This window comes from Trichosurus vulpecula, chromosome 8 (genome assembly GCF_011100635.1).
Source record: "Trichosurus vulpecula isolate mTriVul1 chromosome 8, mTriVul1.pri, whole genome shotgun sequence".
Lineage (NCBI taxonomy): Eukaryota > Metazoa > Chordata > Mammalia > Diprotodontia > Phalangeridae > Trichosurus > Trichosurus vulpecula.
In genome coordinates, this window is record NC_050580.1 from 150,143,113 (window position 1) to 150,161,685 (window position 18,573).

Here is an 18,573-nt window from a genome sequence, read left to right on the forward strand (position 1 = left end):
TGGTTCAGTCTCTCCTATCCCCTGCAGCATCAGGCAATTTCTCCCAATATATAATCTCCACTGCCACTCAAACCCCACTCCCTCTCATTGGTTTCTCCAGAGGAGGAAGGGAGGGAGGAAGACAAACACCAAGCGAGTATCAATACTACTTATGAATCCCCAGAGATCCTTAGACCCAATCTCCCCCCTCCCCAGCCCCCATTTCTCATAAGGCAATCCTTTCTGACTTTAATCTAAATCTTTCAATTTCTCTTTATTGTGTCCTAGGTGGGGACTACAAGAGGGACATACCCAGTGCCTTCTGGTAGTGAAGAGAAAAGCCAATGATCTGCTCACTGTGCAGCTCTGGTCGCTCCCAGGACACCAGGACTGAGGTGCTGGTCAGTGGAGTGGCAGCCACTCTGGTGGGGGCACTGGGAAGCCCCTCTCGGACAATGACAGCCAGGCGAGCCGTGGCACATGCTGTCCCCAGTCCGTTCTTGGCCACACACTGGTAGTAGCCAGCATCCTCCAGGCCAATCTGTGTGATGACCAAGCTGCCTCCACCAGCCTGGATCTTGACCCTTCCGTTGGATAGCAGCGGTTCCCCGTTCCGTAGCCAGTGCAGGGTTGGTGCTGGTTCACCCTCTGCCCGGCACACAAAACGTGCTGTGCTTGCCCTTGTACGGGAGATGGTCTCTGGGGCCTGGGAGATTACGGGGGATGCTGGGAAGGACAAACACTGACTGTCTCCCTTCAGGCCAGGCACCTCGCTCAGCCCCCAACCTCTTCTCCTCACAAGCCCACCCTATCCTGACTTGGTTTACCCCCTAGGTCATTTCCCCAGCCTCACTCTAACCTATTTCTTCCAGGCCATATCTTACCTTTCCCTATTATCCACACTCCTCCCCCACCCTTCCTAATCTTAACTCATCCAATTTCCCTTATTCCTCCCAGGATACTTCCCAGTAGCTTTCCACCCTATCATACCTCCTCCCACCATTCACTCCTTCTCCAGAATAAGTAATTTCTTTCCTTTTTCTATCTTAGGTTTTAATAATAATAATGATGATAATAGATTTCAGAGAATTCACTCTATAGTTTCACCTTACCTCCCAAACTACTGCTTCCCAAGACATCTTTTTCTGACTTCCTCTATCCCCTTTCCCTCATTCATTGCCCCCAATCCCCATCATTTCTGTTCCAGATATTCACTCCCAGTCATAGCAACATCCACCCCAATCTTTCTTTTTTTATAAATTCAATTTCATTTTAGTTTCAGTTCCAAATTCTCTTTTTTCTACATAAATCTTCCCTAAACCCATTCTGTTTACCTGCCTGAGATTCTTCCATATACCAGTTCAACTCACACCACTTCCTTCCTCCTTACCGGCTTCTCGTAGTCCGATACCAGACCACTTACTCTACAAATCCCCTTTTCTTTAATTGCTCCCACCATAGGTCCACCCCAGCTTTTCTGGCCTCCCACCCTCTACCAGTCCCACCCTCACCCAGCACCCGGAGTTCAGCAGCAGCTGTGACAAAATGGCGGGTACGGGGCTTGTTGGCTCTGCAGACATAGACCCCAGAGTGGTGGGGCTGAGTGTGTGTGATCAAAAGGTTGGTGCGCCCAAGGACGATGACATCTGTAGAGATTGGCTTCCCATCTGGAGGTAGAAAGGAGAGGAGAGATGTCCACTGGGGAGGAGTTTGGGGTGGGAATGACTTCTTCTGAAACTCTTCCCCCAACTCTCCTCTCAGAGGTCCTTCAGATGGTCTGGTCAAGTGGACACATGTTCTAGTTTCACTTCCCCAACAACGGAATGCAGAAAACTAGCTAGGGACACATTCTTCTCTGTCTTAGGCCAGGATTAGACTAAAGGTTTTTCTGGTACAACTATAACCATGGGGACTAGGAACCTTAAAAATGCACATGTATCAGTGATTCTTTCTATGGTAGTAAGAATGGGAAACAAACTAGATGTCCATCAAATTGGGGCAAACTAGGGGAAAACCAATTGTGACACATGAAAGTAATAGAATAGAATAAAGTAATAGAATTAGAATAGAATGTAACAAAATATTACATTTTGTGGGAAAAGTGGCCCAAACAAGATAAAAATGTAGTTCCTATCTGATTTTAATATATTGATTTATTAATAAAAAATATAGGAAGGTGTGGTTTTTCAAGTCAATATACATCCTGAAAAGATCCTTATGTATGCTTTGTGGCCTCTGTTTCTTTTTAATTTTGACACCACTGTTCTAAGAAACAATGAATAGAAACAGAGAAACATGGGGAGATTTCTATGAACTGATACAAAGTGAAATAAACAGTTTCAGGAAAATATATAACAATGTAAATGGAAAGGAATAGAACAAAACAAAACTGAATGTTATATTATTTTAATAACCAAGTTTGTTTTCAAAGAAGAGATGAGAAAATGTACTTCCTTTCCCTTCTTTGCAGAGGTGGGAGACTATAGGTGTGGCATAGTACATATACTGAGACAACTAGGTAGTATAGTGGATAGAGTACTGGACTTAGAATCAAGAAGACTTGAATTTAAATCCTGCCTCAGACACTTAATGGCTGTGTGTGCCTCAGTTTCCTCATCTGTAAAATGGGGATAATAGTAGCATTATAGGATTGTTATGAGGATTGACAATCATTTAATATAAATTTAGTAACTTCAATAAGGGCCAGAGCCTGAACTAATAATCAACCAGAAGAAGAGCCCAAACTGATTAACCAGAAGAGCCTGAACTGATTAACCAGAGGAAGAGCCTGAACTGATTAACCAGAGGAAGAGCCTGAACTGATTAACCAGAGGAAGAGCCTGAACTGATTAACCAGAAGAAGAGTCTGAACCTAACAACCTCTTTGTTCTCTGAGTAAACTTGAAGAATACCTCTTCCTACATCAACAAGGCCAGATTGGGCTGACTTAAGAGCATTTTTTCCAACTGTCTATGGCCATTAAGGATGAGACCCTTAACCCAAGCCACTATCTTAAATAATGTGACTTCTTCTTTTATGGGCACATAGTATGTTATAGCAATGTTAATTGTAAATTAAACACAGAAACACTGGGCTGTGGTTTCAATTGGCCCTTGCCAACTCTCTTATCTTATTGTATTTACAATCTATTCAATTTAGAAGCACCCTTTCTTGTATCATGGTTAAACATACATGGAGATCATAAAATTGAGTAACACAGACATGCTGAGTTGTGACTATTCTAAGAATGTATTTAAACCTTTTCATTCTTTTCTTCAGACAGTCAAATTTCATCTGGCTCCATACATGTATGTATCTGCTAGCTTTAAGGGAATAAACAATATAGATTTACATATCACCTAGCTTGTCTGTCTCCTTTAACCAAACTTTCAGGTTGACAGGATCAAATAAGTTAACCTATGCAAAGTGCTTTATGAACTTTAAAGAAATTATAGAAATACCAGCTACTATTATCATTACTATCCCACTAGGTCAATCTGTTGGTTAGTTCTGCTAAACTGCCTTTTCTTCTTTTGCTCATTGTTTTTCACTTTTTGTTATAAGGTATAACTCAATGAGTAAGGAAAAGGAGAGAAACATATTCAGAAACAAAGGTGATGTAAAAATAAAAGATTCTAATAAAATTATTTTTCATTTTCTTTTTTGGATTTCTTTTAAATATTTTGAGTTTTAAATTCTATCTCTTCCTCCTCCCTCCCCCACCTATTGAGAAGGCGAGCAATATATCAATTATACATGTGAAGTCATGCAAAACATATTTCCATATAAATTAATTTTTAAAATGTATATGTGTGAAATAGATTGAAAGCATTTTAAATGCTTCCTGTCCTCAGGCACTTACTGTCCATCCCTCCCCTAATCTCATTTTATAGTGTTTAGGGACATTTGTGAGCCACTATAAAAGCCCAACTTAAATACCAAGCAAATATTTCTCAAGATCCCAGAAAACAAGGTGATGTCATGAAATTACACATATGTGTCTAGAGAGGGAACCCGGTCAAATGAAGAGTATATAAGGCTGGGAGTCAGCAGGATCTGGGTTTTAGAGCTGACTCTGTCACTAACCAGCTCCATCACCTGAAACAAACCATTTAATCTCTTTCTTCATATGTCAAATGAGATCTTTCCATTTACAGAGTGCTTTCCTCACACAGGAACCCTGTGAGGTACGTAGTATGAATATAATGGTTCCCATTTTAGAGATGAGAAAGCTAAGGTTAAGGGGAGTTAAAGTGACTTGCTCACCATCAGCAGCTAGAAAGTATCAGAAGTCCTACACTGATGTCCCATCATGGTGGTGAGTTGATCTTGGGCTTTTGAAAGTTATTCCAATGTAGCATAAACTCTGGAAGGTTCACAGGCTAGAGTTGAAAGGGACCTCAGAGGCTATGTAATCCGAACCCTTCACTTTATAGATAAAGTAACCAAAGCCCAGAGAGGTAGTGACTTGCCCAAGGTCATACAGATAATAAGTGACAGAGGTACAATGGGATTTGAACCCAACTCTTCTAATTCCAGGGTAAGTGTTCTTTCCAATGCCAAGTATGTCTTAGTGATAAACCATACCTACTGTCTGAGTTCCTGCCTAGACACATGTGGAAAAGATCATCAAGATCATGAAGCTGCCCCAAAAAGGGCAAAATGGCCCTAGTATGGCTTCCTTTTACTTCTGTGGTGATGACAGCAGAAGAGTGGTCAAAAAGGGGACCAAAAGTACTAGGAACAACAGTTTTTAGACCATCTAGAGATATTCATTTAACTGCTGCTCTTCTAGATTCCAGAATCTGTTCTACATTTTACATGTTTTTAAAAATCAATTCAAGGGAAAGGATTTTATAGGATATGTCTTTGTAACCCCAGGGCCCAGCACAATGCTTCCAGCATTGCAGGCACTTGATAAATGCTGGTTGAATTGTCTGCTGGAGTTAAACCATTGCTCAGGGTGGCACAGATTGAAAGAAGCAATACTGGAACCTTCAGTGAAGCCAAAAAGTTGTAGTTAGATACAAGCACTTCCAGGAGCTTCATGGAGAAGCAAATGAAGGAGGCAAGAAAGTGCCCCATTACATGTCTAAGGACGTTGGGTCACAAGGGGACACTGGGTGATCTGGCCTTACAGTATTCATGACAAATGTAAGCAAAAAGACCACCATGGAATCAAATAACTGGAGACTGGAAAAATCAGATAAGGACCACTGGTTTTGCCACTGACAGACAGTTGGATGTCTCAGGTTTTGCTTTACAAGAGAAAGAGAAATCATTCACTACCAGGAGGCTCTGATTTGAACAGAATTTCCCCTGCAGGAGAGGGGAAAGGAGAAAGGAAGGCAATGAGCATTCTATATAGCACTGACCATATGCTCATTATCCTCATTTTACAGATGATGAAACAGAGTTTAAGTGACTGGCCCAGTGTCATGGAGCTAGACATCTAGACTAAACTATCAGAGGCTAGAGTTGAACTCACTCTTCCTGACTCCAGGCCCGGTGCTCTATCCACTGCACCACCCGGGAGAGCAGTTAGAACTCAGTAGGTGCTGAGTATGAGGATGGAAGAGGAGCAATCAGATACTAGGAAATCGAGCTGAACCTGGCATTTATCCTTTGAGACAGAAGCCTCTCACAGGTTCCTTGTTGCTCTCTACTGCCCCCCTCTGGTCTGAGAGAAAAAAGCAGAGAGGGAAAGAAACATTGTAGCTGCCTTGACAAGGCTGAGAGGACAGACAGCACAGCATCCTTTTAGGATACATTATACATCATGTGCAATTTTCTCTGCACCTTTTCAGGGGTGCTTGTGAGTAAAAGAGCTTTTCATCGTCTCGTCGGTTCAAAAACAGGAGAGGAACAGATCTGTCTAATGGGAGAGCAATGAGGACCAGAAAGGGGGCAGCTAGCAGAGAAGGAGCTTTGGGTGGTACAGATTTCTCCTGAAGGGAAAAGGAAGAAGCGTTTATACAGCACCTACTATATGACAGGCACTGTGCTAAGTGCTTTAGAAGATTATCTCCTTTGATGCTTGTGATGACTCTGAGGTAGCGCTGTTATTTACCCACTTTTACAGTTGGAGAAACTGAGACAGAAAGAGATATGTAACTTGCCTAGGATCTACACAGCTAGTTCTTTTCACTCAGGTCTTCCTGACTCCAGGATCAACACTCGATCCACTGTGCAACCTAGTTTTCCCTAAGGACACCAAGGACATTCAGGCCTTCAGTCAAGAAATTGTCCTAAAAATATGTGTATGTATGCCTCACTTGTGTGCCTCCCTGCTAAGTTTCTGTAAGTGTGTGTTCACTTTTCTCTATGGACACTACAAGCATTGGTGGAAGAGTGGGACACAGTTTTATGTGTAGATTGTAACGATTTAATTATTCCTGCATTTGGTGGCCCAGTGATGCTATCTCATCTTTTTCCAGCCAACTGATCTCCTGATTTGATCTTTGTCTCTAGTAATTCGTCTTGCAAGATGGGATTAACTTTGAAACTCATACCTCGTTAGCCGTTCTCCCAAAGCCAGACCAGCAATCCCTCTTTCCTTCTTTTTTTAAAAGTTAATTTATTTTTAGTTCTCAACCTTCACATCCATAAGTTTTAAATTTTCTCCCCCTCTCTTCCCTCCCCTTCCCCAAGACAGCATGCAATCTGATATAGGCTCTACATATACATTCCTATGAAACATTTTCACATTAGTCATACTGTATAAAAGAATCAGAATGAATGGGAGTAACCATGAGAAAAAATACAAAACAAAAGAAGAAAATAGTCTGCTTCGATCTTCATTGACTCCATATTTCTTTTTCTGAATGTGGATGGCATTTTCCATCAGGAGTCCTTTGGAATTGTTTTAGGTCCCTGCATTGCTGAGAAGGGCTAAGTCTATCAAAGTCAGTCCTCACACACTGTGGCTGTTACTACGTACAATGTTCTCCTGGTTCTGCTCACTTCACTCAGCATCAGTTCATGTAAGTCTTTCCAGGTTTTTCTGAAGTCTGCCTGTTCATCATTTCTTATAGCACAATAGTATTCCATTACATTCATATACCAGAACTTGTTCAGTCATTCCCCAACTGACACTCCTTCTGACTGGAGAGTGTGGAGGGCAGACATTATGAGAGCTCTTCTTAGATTCTCCAGTACAGCTGGCTTATCATTTCCCACCTGGCTGCAGGTCTTCATCATACCCTCCACATTGGGGAACCTTTTCCCTCCTTTATTTTATGTATAGTTTTATGTATAAAACTTTTTTTTATGTTTCTTGTCTCATCCATAGAATATAAGCTCCTTAAAGGTAGGGACTATTTCATTTGTATCCCCCATACCTACCACAGTGCCTGTTATGTGGTAAAAGAAACTTAATAAATATTTGTACATTAAAAAAAGAATCCTCAAAATTTAAATAAATGCTAGTTGACTAATTAATTGACGTAAGAAAAGCCAGAAGGCACTCAACATGGTGAACACTGGACAACATCACCAAAAAAATGAAATTAACTAAATCTTGATAAGAAATGAGTGGCTACTGATGTAGGAGTCATGTACCTCTGTGCAAGTGGAACTTGTTAGAATAAAGGCCAAAATCAACTTCAAAATAGAAGAAAAGATAAAGATATGAATTACCGCAGAGATGCTGTATACAATCACAATATCTCCAACAAACTGTCTATGAGACCAAGATAAAAATAAAGATATTTGATCTGATTATCACCATATAACCCCTGTAAAACCTCAAAAGTCCAGAAACCACTTCAGCAACTGGACAACCAAGGACAAAGCCAATTTAGAGAACAAGCTCATTAACAAAACACTATGGATGAGGACAGCATAAGGTTATAAGGAGTAATACCTTATAAAATAGCAAAAAGAACTGGAGAAGAAAATAAGCCTGCAAAAAGTTTGGCATGAGATCCACAAGCCAGATCATCTCAAGAGTGTTCAGGAAGGAAACCTAAGGGACAACATATGGATGTAAAATTGACCAGATTTCCCTGCATTTCTATGGTGATGTATCCCATCACACTTAGACCTTAATAACTCAGTACCTAACATGCCATATAGGAAGTAGAAATGGAACTTAATAAAATCAGGAAAAACAGCTGGATACAACCAATCTACAATAAAGATAATATAATCATGAAGTTCCTCAGGAGTTGTTTTTCAGTATCTATGGAGAGGAAGATACTAAAAGAATGGGGAGAAAAAGTCATAGGGTTGTGGCCAGAAGATGTGGATCTGAGGCATTAAGATATTAATATTATTCCCCCTCAAAGGTATTATCCCTATTTTATAGATGGGGAAACCGACAGCGAGTTTAAGTGATTTCCCCCAAATAATATGGCCAGTAGTTGGCAGAGCCAGATTTAGTGGATTTTTAAGTTTTTGAGAGTAGTGTTTGTTAATTTTTATGTTCACCCGTCCTGCATCTAGTCTAGTACCTGAAACACAGTAGGTGTTTAATAAATGCTTGCCGTATTGAACTGAACTGATTCTTCTGACTCCTAAGGCCAGTGTTTTTTCAGCTATTCCATTGAAAATGTTCATCACCTTCTTCCCATCTGCCCCACCTACCTCACAGGGACAATATACAGATGCCAAATTGACCAGATTTTCCTACATTTCTATGGTGATGTATAATGAGGATGAGGATCAAACAATAAACAAACAAAAAAAGAGAAGTGGTTATCTCCTGCTTACTCTCTGTGTTCCAGTTATCTGGCATTCACCAAGGATTACTTTGGACTTTGAGCTATCATTCATATCTAGATCTATACATTTATACAAATATGGATTTATGTATACATTTACATATGTCTAGAGAGTAAGTGTCCCATTTTTTTATCCCCCTCAGTAGCTAACACATTGCTCTAAACATGGTAGGCTCTGAAGAACTATTAGCTGATCGAATGATTCCTTGGGAAAGATAAAAGCCATTTTGATGCATAGACAAAAGGCATCAATAAAGCGTATTTTTTTTTTAAAGATAAAAGTGCTCTATAGATGGAAAGCCTTAGGATAAAAGGATCAAAGATTTATGGCTGTAGGGCATCTCTCAAGATCATTTAGTCCAACAGTCATTTTATAAATGAGAAAACGGAGGCCTACAAAAGGGATTTACAGATATTAGGAGACAGAGTTGGGATTTGAACCCTGTTCTTCTGACTTGAGATCCAAGATTCTTTCTACTGCACCACATTGGATTTACTGGGGTAGGGTCCCCAGTGTAACTTCCTAACCTTAATATCCACCTTCTTCCCCCAATAGGACTTCTGAGAGAGGGGCTGTCAGCAACGTCAACTCAATCCTTGCTAAACATGGCCCAACCCCACCCCCAACCCCCATTCCATCCTCCCCTTGACTCTGATGAACTGTTCTTCAGCTAACTCTGTGGATTCTAGGGGAAGACCCTGAGGCTCCATATTACTCTCTCCCAGGATATTCCCTCCCTCTGCAATAATTCCTCTCCCTCCACTCACCCTGTCGGATCCAGGACACAAAGGGGGTGGGGTCTGCTGAAGCCATGCACTCCATCACTACACTTTGACCAGCGACTACTGTGGTGTTTTCTGGAGCAGCCACAATGGTCACATCCCCGACACTAGGGGGATAGAGGGAACCTGGAGAAATATGGAAGAGACAAATATCATTACACTTAAAACTTTTCCAAATGTATTCCCATCCCCATTTTATCTTATTTAAGTGAAGTAGAGAGGGTAGAGGTTCTCTCCTTCCAACTCAATCTTCCTCTCAATCATTTCACAAATAGGGAAACTGAGGTACAGAAAATTATTTACTTGAGGTCACAGGCTTAATGGGAGATGTGGGACTAGAACAGGGACCTCCTGACTCCTCAAGTCTGCTTTATTAGAGCTGAAAGTGACACATCATCTTATCACCAACTCGACATTCAGAGAAACTAGTAGACTAATTCCAGATAACTTCTCTTCCCTGCTGTTTCTCCTCTCTAGTCCCATTCTGGGCCCAGAAAAGAAAAAAGTGAAGAATTTCAAAGACCCTGAGTTTTCCTATCAAGTCTTGAGCTTCAGCTCCCTGAAGACAGCATGCTAGTCCTGGTTTGTCCGGCAGATGGAAGCAGAGACAGACCTAGTGACCCCAAAGAGGCCAAGGGACCAGAGACTAGACATGCAGAGACATCCGTTTCCCAACAGGTGAGTTCCATTTGGAGGAGCTATAGACCCTTAGCCTGGGTTCAGGGAATAGAAGAGGTTGGAAAGGGTAGGGAGAGAATCAACTTACCTGGAGGCAGAGGAGTGTATTAGTGAGGGCTGGGGAAGAGATGGGGGAGGAGAAGAAAGAGAAGATAGGCCAGGGAATTTGAGACTTTGATAGTTTAAGCAGAGATATATTCCCATTGGAGGGCAAGGGGGAGAGAAGTACTCCAAAAATTTCCAAAGACATCCCATAGTATAATCCCCTAAATCTCAGGTTGTCAGCTCTCTGAGCACATGAACTGAAGTGGGGAGGAGGGGGAGAGAGGGGAGGTAAGTAAATAAGAGAATGTTACACAAGGCTGGGGGAGGGGAGGGCCGGATAACTGCTTTCCTTCAGTCTCACTTCATCACTTCTCCCCATCCCAGATGCTACCCTTATCCCAAGGAGACACAAGGGGGTGTGTGATGTAGTAGCAAAAGAAATGGATTAGTGTTGACCTTGGGCAAAACACTTCATTTTTCTTAGCCTTGGATTCTTCATCTGTAAAATGGGGTAGCAATACTTACCTCCATGAAGGTAGGAAGCTAGATTTGATTTAATCCAGTGCGAATTTATTAAGCGCCTACTATGTGCCACTTATGAGCTCCTTGTAGTGCTAATATAGGGAACCTTAACCTTTTTTGTGTGTCACAGACCCCTCTGGCAATCTAGTGAAGCCTATGGATCCCTTCTCAGAATATTCAGAGCAAATAAATAAATTTCTAAATTTCAGTTAGAGATGAGATGTAATTTTTTTCCCATCCAATTTCATAGATCCCCTGCAATCCATTCAAAGACCACTTGAGATTCAGTATACCCCAAGTTTGGAATCCCTGTTCTATAAGCAGTGACTTTACAATAGCCCAACATCATGGCAACATAACTCCAAACATTAACTCCCTCACCTTTGTGGACAATGAGGACAGCATCATGGCTATAGCGTTGGTGGGCAGCATTGGTGGCCACACAGTGGTAGGCCCCTGCATCACTTTCCTGCACATCTACAATCTGCAGGACACCACTGGGAAGAGTGATGAGCCTAGGGGAAGAAACGAATTGTGAGATGGGCATGAAAAGGCAGAATAAGTCAGTGTCACCGGAGAATCTCAGGATTGGAAGGGGACCCCAGAATTCATCTAATCCTATACAAAAATTCCTTCTGACAAGTGATTGTCTAGCATTTGTTTGATGACCTCATAGTAAGCAGAAACTTAGTATCTGGAGAGGCAATCCACTGTACCTTTTGACAGCCCTAATAGTTAGGAAATTGCCCCTTAAATTCCCATATTAGAGTCACTAATGGGTTGGGAAATATGAGAGGGGGGGGGGCCATTATCTCCTCGGAAGGTCCCAGTTAAAATTCATATTACCTAGAAGGGAAAAAATAGACTGAAGAGTCTTCTCTTAGCACCTTTCCACTAGCACAAGCTATTGTTACATTGGAAAACATAGAAACTATTGCCCTGAGATGATGAAACATGGGACAGGAAAGTATAAGGGGGGCCCTGGGTGATAGGGAGCAGCACGGGCTATGAGACCATGGAAGGTGATAGAGCATCTTAGAGCTTCTGGAAGTAGAGACACTGAAGACACATTTCATAGTTTTGCCCAAGGAAGGGGTCACAGTTGGGTTAACCTGACTTAGAGGAGTAAATAGGTCTTTCTCTCTTCTAGGGAATTTATCAGTGGAGTTGTTGCTAAGAAGTCCAAAGTTTGATTTACACGACATACACTGGTGTTGAGTAAGGTGGGAACTCCTTTGTTGTCTGGGCCTGTCTCTAGAAGGCCAGACCATAGGGAAGAATGTCTGAGAAATCTTACCACTGCTGTCCCCTCCCCACTAGCCTGGCTGGAAGGTCAACAAGACACTTCTCCAAAGGTTCTCCTTATAACACAGGTCATTTTGCCCTTGTCAGGAGGCATGCCCTCATCTTACTAAGTGGCTTTCCTCTGAAGTTACAAAAAAACCAACATCTGCTATCTCAAGGTCTAACAACAGTATCAGGGACAGTAAGCACTTGTTATGATTTTTAGACCATGGAAAGAAGATCCAGAGTCTAAAACTGGAAATTTAAAAAACCCAACTAATATCCTGGAGCTACCTGCTTCCCAGCTTCCCCCAACCCTGGCCCCTTCCATGGGACACTCACCTCGGCTCAGATGGCACTGCCATCTGGTCCTTCTCCCAGGTTATGACAGGGGCTGGAAGCCCTTCAATTCGGCACTCAAAGCGAGCTGTCCCATTCTCTTCCACAGTCTGAGGTTCCGGATGGAGAGAAAACTGTGACAGTGCTTTTTTTGGTGGAGGGGAGGGAAGAAGGGGAGGAAGGAAAAAGGAAGAAAGAGACAGAAACAAAACAATGAGAAGGAAAAGCAAGTCACAGAATTCTTGGAGTAGAGTGGATAAAGTTTTGGGGAAAGGACAAGTCATCTGGCCCATCTCTCTGCTTCTAGGAAGGAGCATACTTTTCCTTAAGTAAGCTCAGCTTTTGTCTTACCCCCATCCTACCACTACCTGGGAATTCCACACTTCAGGCCCTCCAGGTCCTACCTCTGTCAGTGCCAAACTAGCCAGACATAGAAACTTACTGGAGAACCTAATCACAGCCACCTGGCTGGCCACCACTCCAAGGGGACTGTGGGCCAAGCAGGAGTAGTTGCCCTCATTGTCCCCTGGGGCTTCAGAGGCCCCTCCATCGCCACTCTCCTGGGGAGTTGTCTGGGACACCCACAGGGAACCATTGGGCAGCAGATGCAGGTGTTTTTTCTCTTGTACTGGGCTTCCGTCCTTGTACCAGGTCACTCGGGCTGGGGGCCCAGAAGGGGCAGGTGCAGGGTTACAATTCAGTACCACTGCCTGCTCAGGGCCCAGGGTCACATACAGCGGTCCCACGCCACAGCCCAACTCCAAGGACGTCTCCTGTGACAACAGCTGCTCTCCTGCAGGGACAAGAGGAGTAACTTTTCAACATGTATAATGGGAATATGAGTTCCATCCCTCAACGTCTCCAATCCCCCAGTCGCCTCTGCGTGCGCTCACTGGCTTCCCTCCCTAATATTCCTCATATTCAGAGCCAAATCAGAGTCTACAATGGGAGGGAGACTCAGGGATCCTCCCTTTCATATAGAAATGCTAGGAAAGGGAATCTGAGAAAACCGAATCAAAGGATGACTGAATTCCAGTCAGGGGTCATCTAGTCAAACCCATATCTGAATAAGGATAATCAGCTCTATACTGTTCCCAACAATCAGTCATCCTGCCTAAGCTTGAAGACAGCCTGTGAAAGAACACATAATTGTCTCTAGAAGTGGCCCAGACCACTTGTGGTTAGCTCTAGTTGTTAGAAAATTTTCCTTTCTATCACCTGGGGACAAGGACATCCAAAATCAGGATCAAGGCAAAAAGAAAAAAAAAAAAGACTGGTCTGTACTTATTAGCTTAACCACAGCGGCCAGCAACCTTTTACTCATGGACCTCAGTACTTCATTTTGTTCCTCTCTAATGCACTTACCACATTATTTTATGTATTATAATTATCTGAGAAGCATCAAAGCATAGTGCATAGAGAGGCAGCCTCAGATCAAGATTCAGGTTCAGGCCTTTGATACTCACTGGCTTTATGACCTTACATAACCCCTCAGGTAACTCTCTACCAGGCTTCTTAATCATTTTGGTGTCATGAACCCCTTTGCCAGTCTGATAAAGCCTATGGGCCCCTTCTCAGAATTACGTTTTTAAATGCATAAAATAATATACGCAGAAATGTAAAGGAACGCAATTATATTGAGAGGGCAGCTAGGTGGTACAATGGATAGAGGGTTAGGCCTGGATCTCCCTGAATTCAAATCTGGTCTCAGACACTAGCTGTGTGACCCTGGGCAAGTCATTTAACTCTGTTTGCCTCAGTTTCTTCATCTGTCAGATGAGTTGGAGAAGGAAATGGTGAACCACTCCAGTATCTGTGCCAAGAAAACGCCAAATGGGGTCATGAAGAATCAGACGCGACTGAACAACAACAGAAATTATACTGACGTGCAGTTATCAAAATAGCTTTGAAAAAAGTTTACAGAGCTCAGGTTAAGAACTCTTGCTCTAAAACTGTTAAGTTGTAGAATAATCATAAATGTAATAATAGCTAGTATTTATATAGCATTTTACATTTTCCAAAGATCGAATTTGCTTCTTACAGCCATCCTGGGAGGCAGGTGCTATCAATCTTCCCATTTCACAGTTGAGAAAACTGAGGCAGTCCAAGGTTAAGTGACTCCTACAAGGATACACAGCTAGTGAGTGCCTGAGGGTGGATTTGAACTCAGGCCTTTCTGACTCCAAGTCCCATACTCTATCCACTGAGCCACCTAGAAAAGGTGCTGATCTGCAATGGTAGAGGAAGTTCATTTCTTTTTTTTTCCTTGAAGGGTATTTTTTTCTCAATTACATGTAAAGATTCATTTTTTATAAAATCTTGAGTTCCAAATTTTTCTCCTTCCCTCCCTTCCTTCCCCCTTCCCCAAGGCAGCAAGCAATCTGATATAGATTATACATGTACAATCACGTTAAACATATTTCCACATTAGTCATGTTGTGAAAGAAGAATCAGAACAAAAAAGGAAAAACCACGAGAAAGAAAAAAGCGAAGACCAAAAAAAAAGTGAAAATAGTATGCTTTGATTTGCATTCAGACTCCATAGTTCTTTGGATGTGGAGAGCATTTGAGGAAGCTCATTTCTGTGAGTTCCCCACATCAATAAAGTGATCTCTATGTTGCAAGTGTCTTTTTGAAAAGAACACATTTTATCAATATCTTTAGTTTTTACATCCCCTAAATTTCCCCTGTATCTCTCCTCCTCCTTCCATTCCAGAAAATGGTCTCATATAACAAAGAATTTTTAAAGGAAAAAAAATGGACGAAAAGGGAAAAAAATCGGTAAAACCAGTCAACATATTTTTAAAAAAAATCTGACTATATGCATTATCTCTTCTCATATCTCTTCTTTGGGGATTATTCTTTGTGCTTTGTGCTTATTCTTTGTAATTCTTCTGTATTTTTGTACATATGGGTCCTTTTCCCACTTGTATGATTATTCTTTGTAATTTTGAAACATTCATTTTTCTTTTTTGTGGTGGTTGTTCTTTCCATTTACACTGTTCTAGTTATTGTGTATGTTGCCTTCTTGACTGTTTATTTCCTTCTGCATCAGTTTGTGTAAGCTTTTCTACATTTCTCTGTACTCATCATTTTTGTCATTTCTTATATTAAATTTATATACTGCAATTTGTTTATCCATTTCTTTCTCTTTTCTTTCTTTTTTTTTTTGGAGGGTGGAAGGCAAGGCAATTGGGTTTAAGTGACTTGCACAAGGTCACACAGCTAGTAAGTGTGTCAAGTGTCTGAAGTCACATTTGAACTCAGATCCTCCTGACTCCAGGGCCAGTGCTCTACTCACTGCGCCAATGTGGACTGTTCCCCTATTGGGCCATCTTCTTTTCCTATCGTACATTTCCCTGATGGCATCCTTTGTTCCCATGATTTTTCTAAGTTCTTCCCTTGTTATTTTTGGCAGCCTGCTCATGCTTACCATGTGTTTCTCAATTGCCCTCTATATGATACTCATTTTCAATCCTTTGGAACCTGTTGTGGTCTCCACAGTTACCAAAATAACCTTCCTAAGCAACAGATCTATCCATGTCACCTCCCTGTTCAAATCCCTTCAGTGGTTACCTATTGCCCATAGGATAAAAATACAAACTCTTCAGTCTGATGTTTAAAGCCCTCTGCCATCTGGCCACAATCCATCTTTCCAGGCTTATTTTATTTTATTTCATTTTGGTGGTGCAGTGGATAGAGTGTTTGGCCTGTAGCCAGGAACACTGTGTGACTCTGGGCAAATCATTTAGCCTCTGAGTGCCTCGGTTTCCCCAACTGCAGAATGGAGCTAATAATAACACCTACCTCCCAGGGTTGTTGTTGTGAGGGTCAGATGAGGTATTGTTTGTAAAAGCAGTTAACACAGGGCTTGGCACATGCTGGGCACTATATAAAATATAAATATATAGTATATAAAATATACTATATATATTCTCTTGCCTTTCCCCAACTCTACTTTTTATCTAGATTGTCCTACTGACTCTTCTACCTTGACATTCTGGGCTCTCTCTCTGGGTTTTCACATAGCACCCCCCCCCCCCGGCCCTTACCCACCCGCCAACCTCCCTCCTCACTTCTGCTTCTTGGAAGCCTTATTTTCCCTCAAGAACTCAGCCCAGGTGCCCATCAGTCAGCTAGTCAGTCAACAAGCATTTATTACGTGCCTACCATGTGCCAGGCACCTGTGCTAAGTGCTAGAGATAGAAAGGCAAAAGGCAGGCCCTGCTCTCTGTGAGCTAGCTCACAGGCTAAACAAACAAGATATATACAGATAAATTGGAGGTAACCAGCAGAGTGAAGGCACAACTGTTAATGGGGACCTAGAAATGCTTCTTGTAAAAGGTGCCTGATCCCCTGACCCTTCCTCCCTATTCCCCAGTAGTTGGTGCTTTCTCTTCTAATAGATTATCTTGTATTTACTTTTCTGTGTACATGATGCAACCCCCAGCAGAATAGAATCTTCTTGAGGAAGGTCTGTTACATGATATAAGAAGATGAAAAATATAAGTGATTGTAGGACCCATTACTATCAAGAAGACCACCAAGGTCTCACTCTTCGTCTCCCCAAATTTTGGGTGCTTTTTAACTCTTCCGAGATAACTGGCCTATAAAGGGTGTTTGGGAATCCTTTCACAGAAAGATAAAACAAAGAGTGTCCAGCGGGGTGTATATGTGGCCTGGGGGAGGGGAAGAGGGAGAGTTTGGGGATGGAGGGCTTGGCTTGGCTGGGCTGGGCTCTCAGTCCAAAGGCTTCCCGTCTACTCTAGAGGCTGTGCAGTTGGTTTGGATTTCAAGGGAGAAAAACCACACAACACTATACAATCCAAGGATCCCACACCCCTCCCCCCCCCCCTCTTCTGCCCTCCCCTCCCCAGAGCCTGTCCCTGGATTGGAAAATCCCCTGCCAAGATGGCCAAACAATGGAAGCAGTTGGAGCAAGAGCAGCTGCTGGATGTATCAGCAGTCTGTGTTTTTGCCACGGCAAGGGGAACTCTAGGAGCCCCTGCTGATCACGGATCTAATTCAGTTTCGGAATATTCATGGCACAGCAGATGTCAGAGCTTCCCCACCTCGATGAATATCACCCCTGCTGCAGAGAACACGGAAACCCAATTACAGACTATAGATTGGTGGGAGGGGGGTGGTGGGATGGGAGGAATGCTCCCAGGACTTCTCAGAAGTTCCTTCTCATATCTAACCTTTATCCCTCCTGCTGCTACAAGTTCCAACTAACTGTTTGGTTAACTCTAACCCACTTAATCACTTTTAGTGTTGGTGCCTTATCCTACAACTAGATACAACTCACTAACTGTGTGACCTTGGTCAAGTCTCTACTCCAGACCTCAGTTTCCTCGTTTGTAAAACGAGATGATGGTTAAGGTTTAAAATCTTATCCTAGACTTGAGGTCCTTGAGATCAGGTCTATATCAAAGGATATGCCTTTGGCATCCCATTTGGTCGGGCGTACAGGGCTCAGCACATAGTAGGTATTCAACATACACTTGCTGATTGATTCGTTAATTAACTGATGTAGTTTAACCTCTCCAATTTCCCCTCCCCCCCCAAATCATCTTTCAATTTGCAGGGTGAGATCTCTGGCAGAGACGCAGAGTTCCTCAGCTTGAAAGCCTCTAGGGTAACTCTTGATCTTCCTTTTCTAACAGAATATTTTGCCCACTTACAGGAGAAATGAGATTTTATGTGGCTAAATGGAACTTGAACAGAAAGGAGATTAACAGCCCAAAGCACAGGGCCAGTTCTGCTGCAGCTCAGCAGGATTAGCGGGGCTCCAGCCTTTCCCCTTCCCGAGGAGGATCCTCCAAACTGCATTTTTCAATGAAATTTCAGGAAGGGGGAGCTGTTGGGCAGAGGGGGGAGGGTCTTTCCAGCATTTCAAGATACCTAATTAGTTAAGCTTAGAAAATGCCATAAAAATTAATGCCTTGACATTTGCAGTCTAACGAGTTTCTCCCCTCTGAAGCTCCTCCATCTAGGGGCCCAACCAGATTTTAAACTTATTTTCTGCAGACGGCTGTTCCTGGAAAATTCTCCACGTAGCCATTCTCCTTTCCCCTGGCCCTTCTGAGGGGATTTGGGTGGGGGAAGAGGGGAAACAGAGCCATTGTCTCCTAGAGACACCCACACCCACATACACACACACACACACACACACACACACACACACACACACTGCACCATATATATTTCTCTCCTCCCC

The 18,573-nt window shown here is 42.5% G+C and overlaps 1 protein-coding gene across 1 annotated transcript in view; it reads right to left on the reverse strand.

The window, feature by feature from the left end:
- Window positions 1-18,573, reverse strand: part of IGDCC4 (immunoglobulin superfamily DCC subclass member 4) — a 43,101-nt gene that overhangs the window by 17,380 nt on the left and 7,148 nt on the right. The window contains exons 2-7 of the mRNA XM_036769625.1: window positions 12,796-13,146; window positions 12,357-12,498; window positions 11,112-11,245; window positions 9,471-9,611; window positions 1,491-1,646; window positions 292-705 (exon numbers count right to left, since the gene is read on the reverse strand). Coding sequence (XP_036625520.1) covers window positions 292-705; window positions 1,491-1,646; window positions 9,471-9,611; window positions 11,112-11,245; window positions 12,357-12,498; window positions 12,796-13,146 — 1,338 coding nt within the window. The remainder of the gene's footprint in view (window positions 1-291; window positions 706-1,490; window positions 1,647-9,470; window positions 9,612-11,111; window positions 11,246-12,356; window positions 12,499-12,795; window positions 13,147-18,573) is intronic.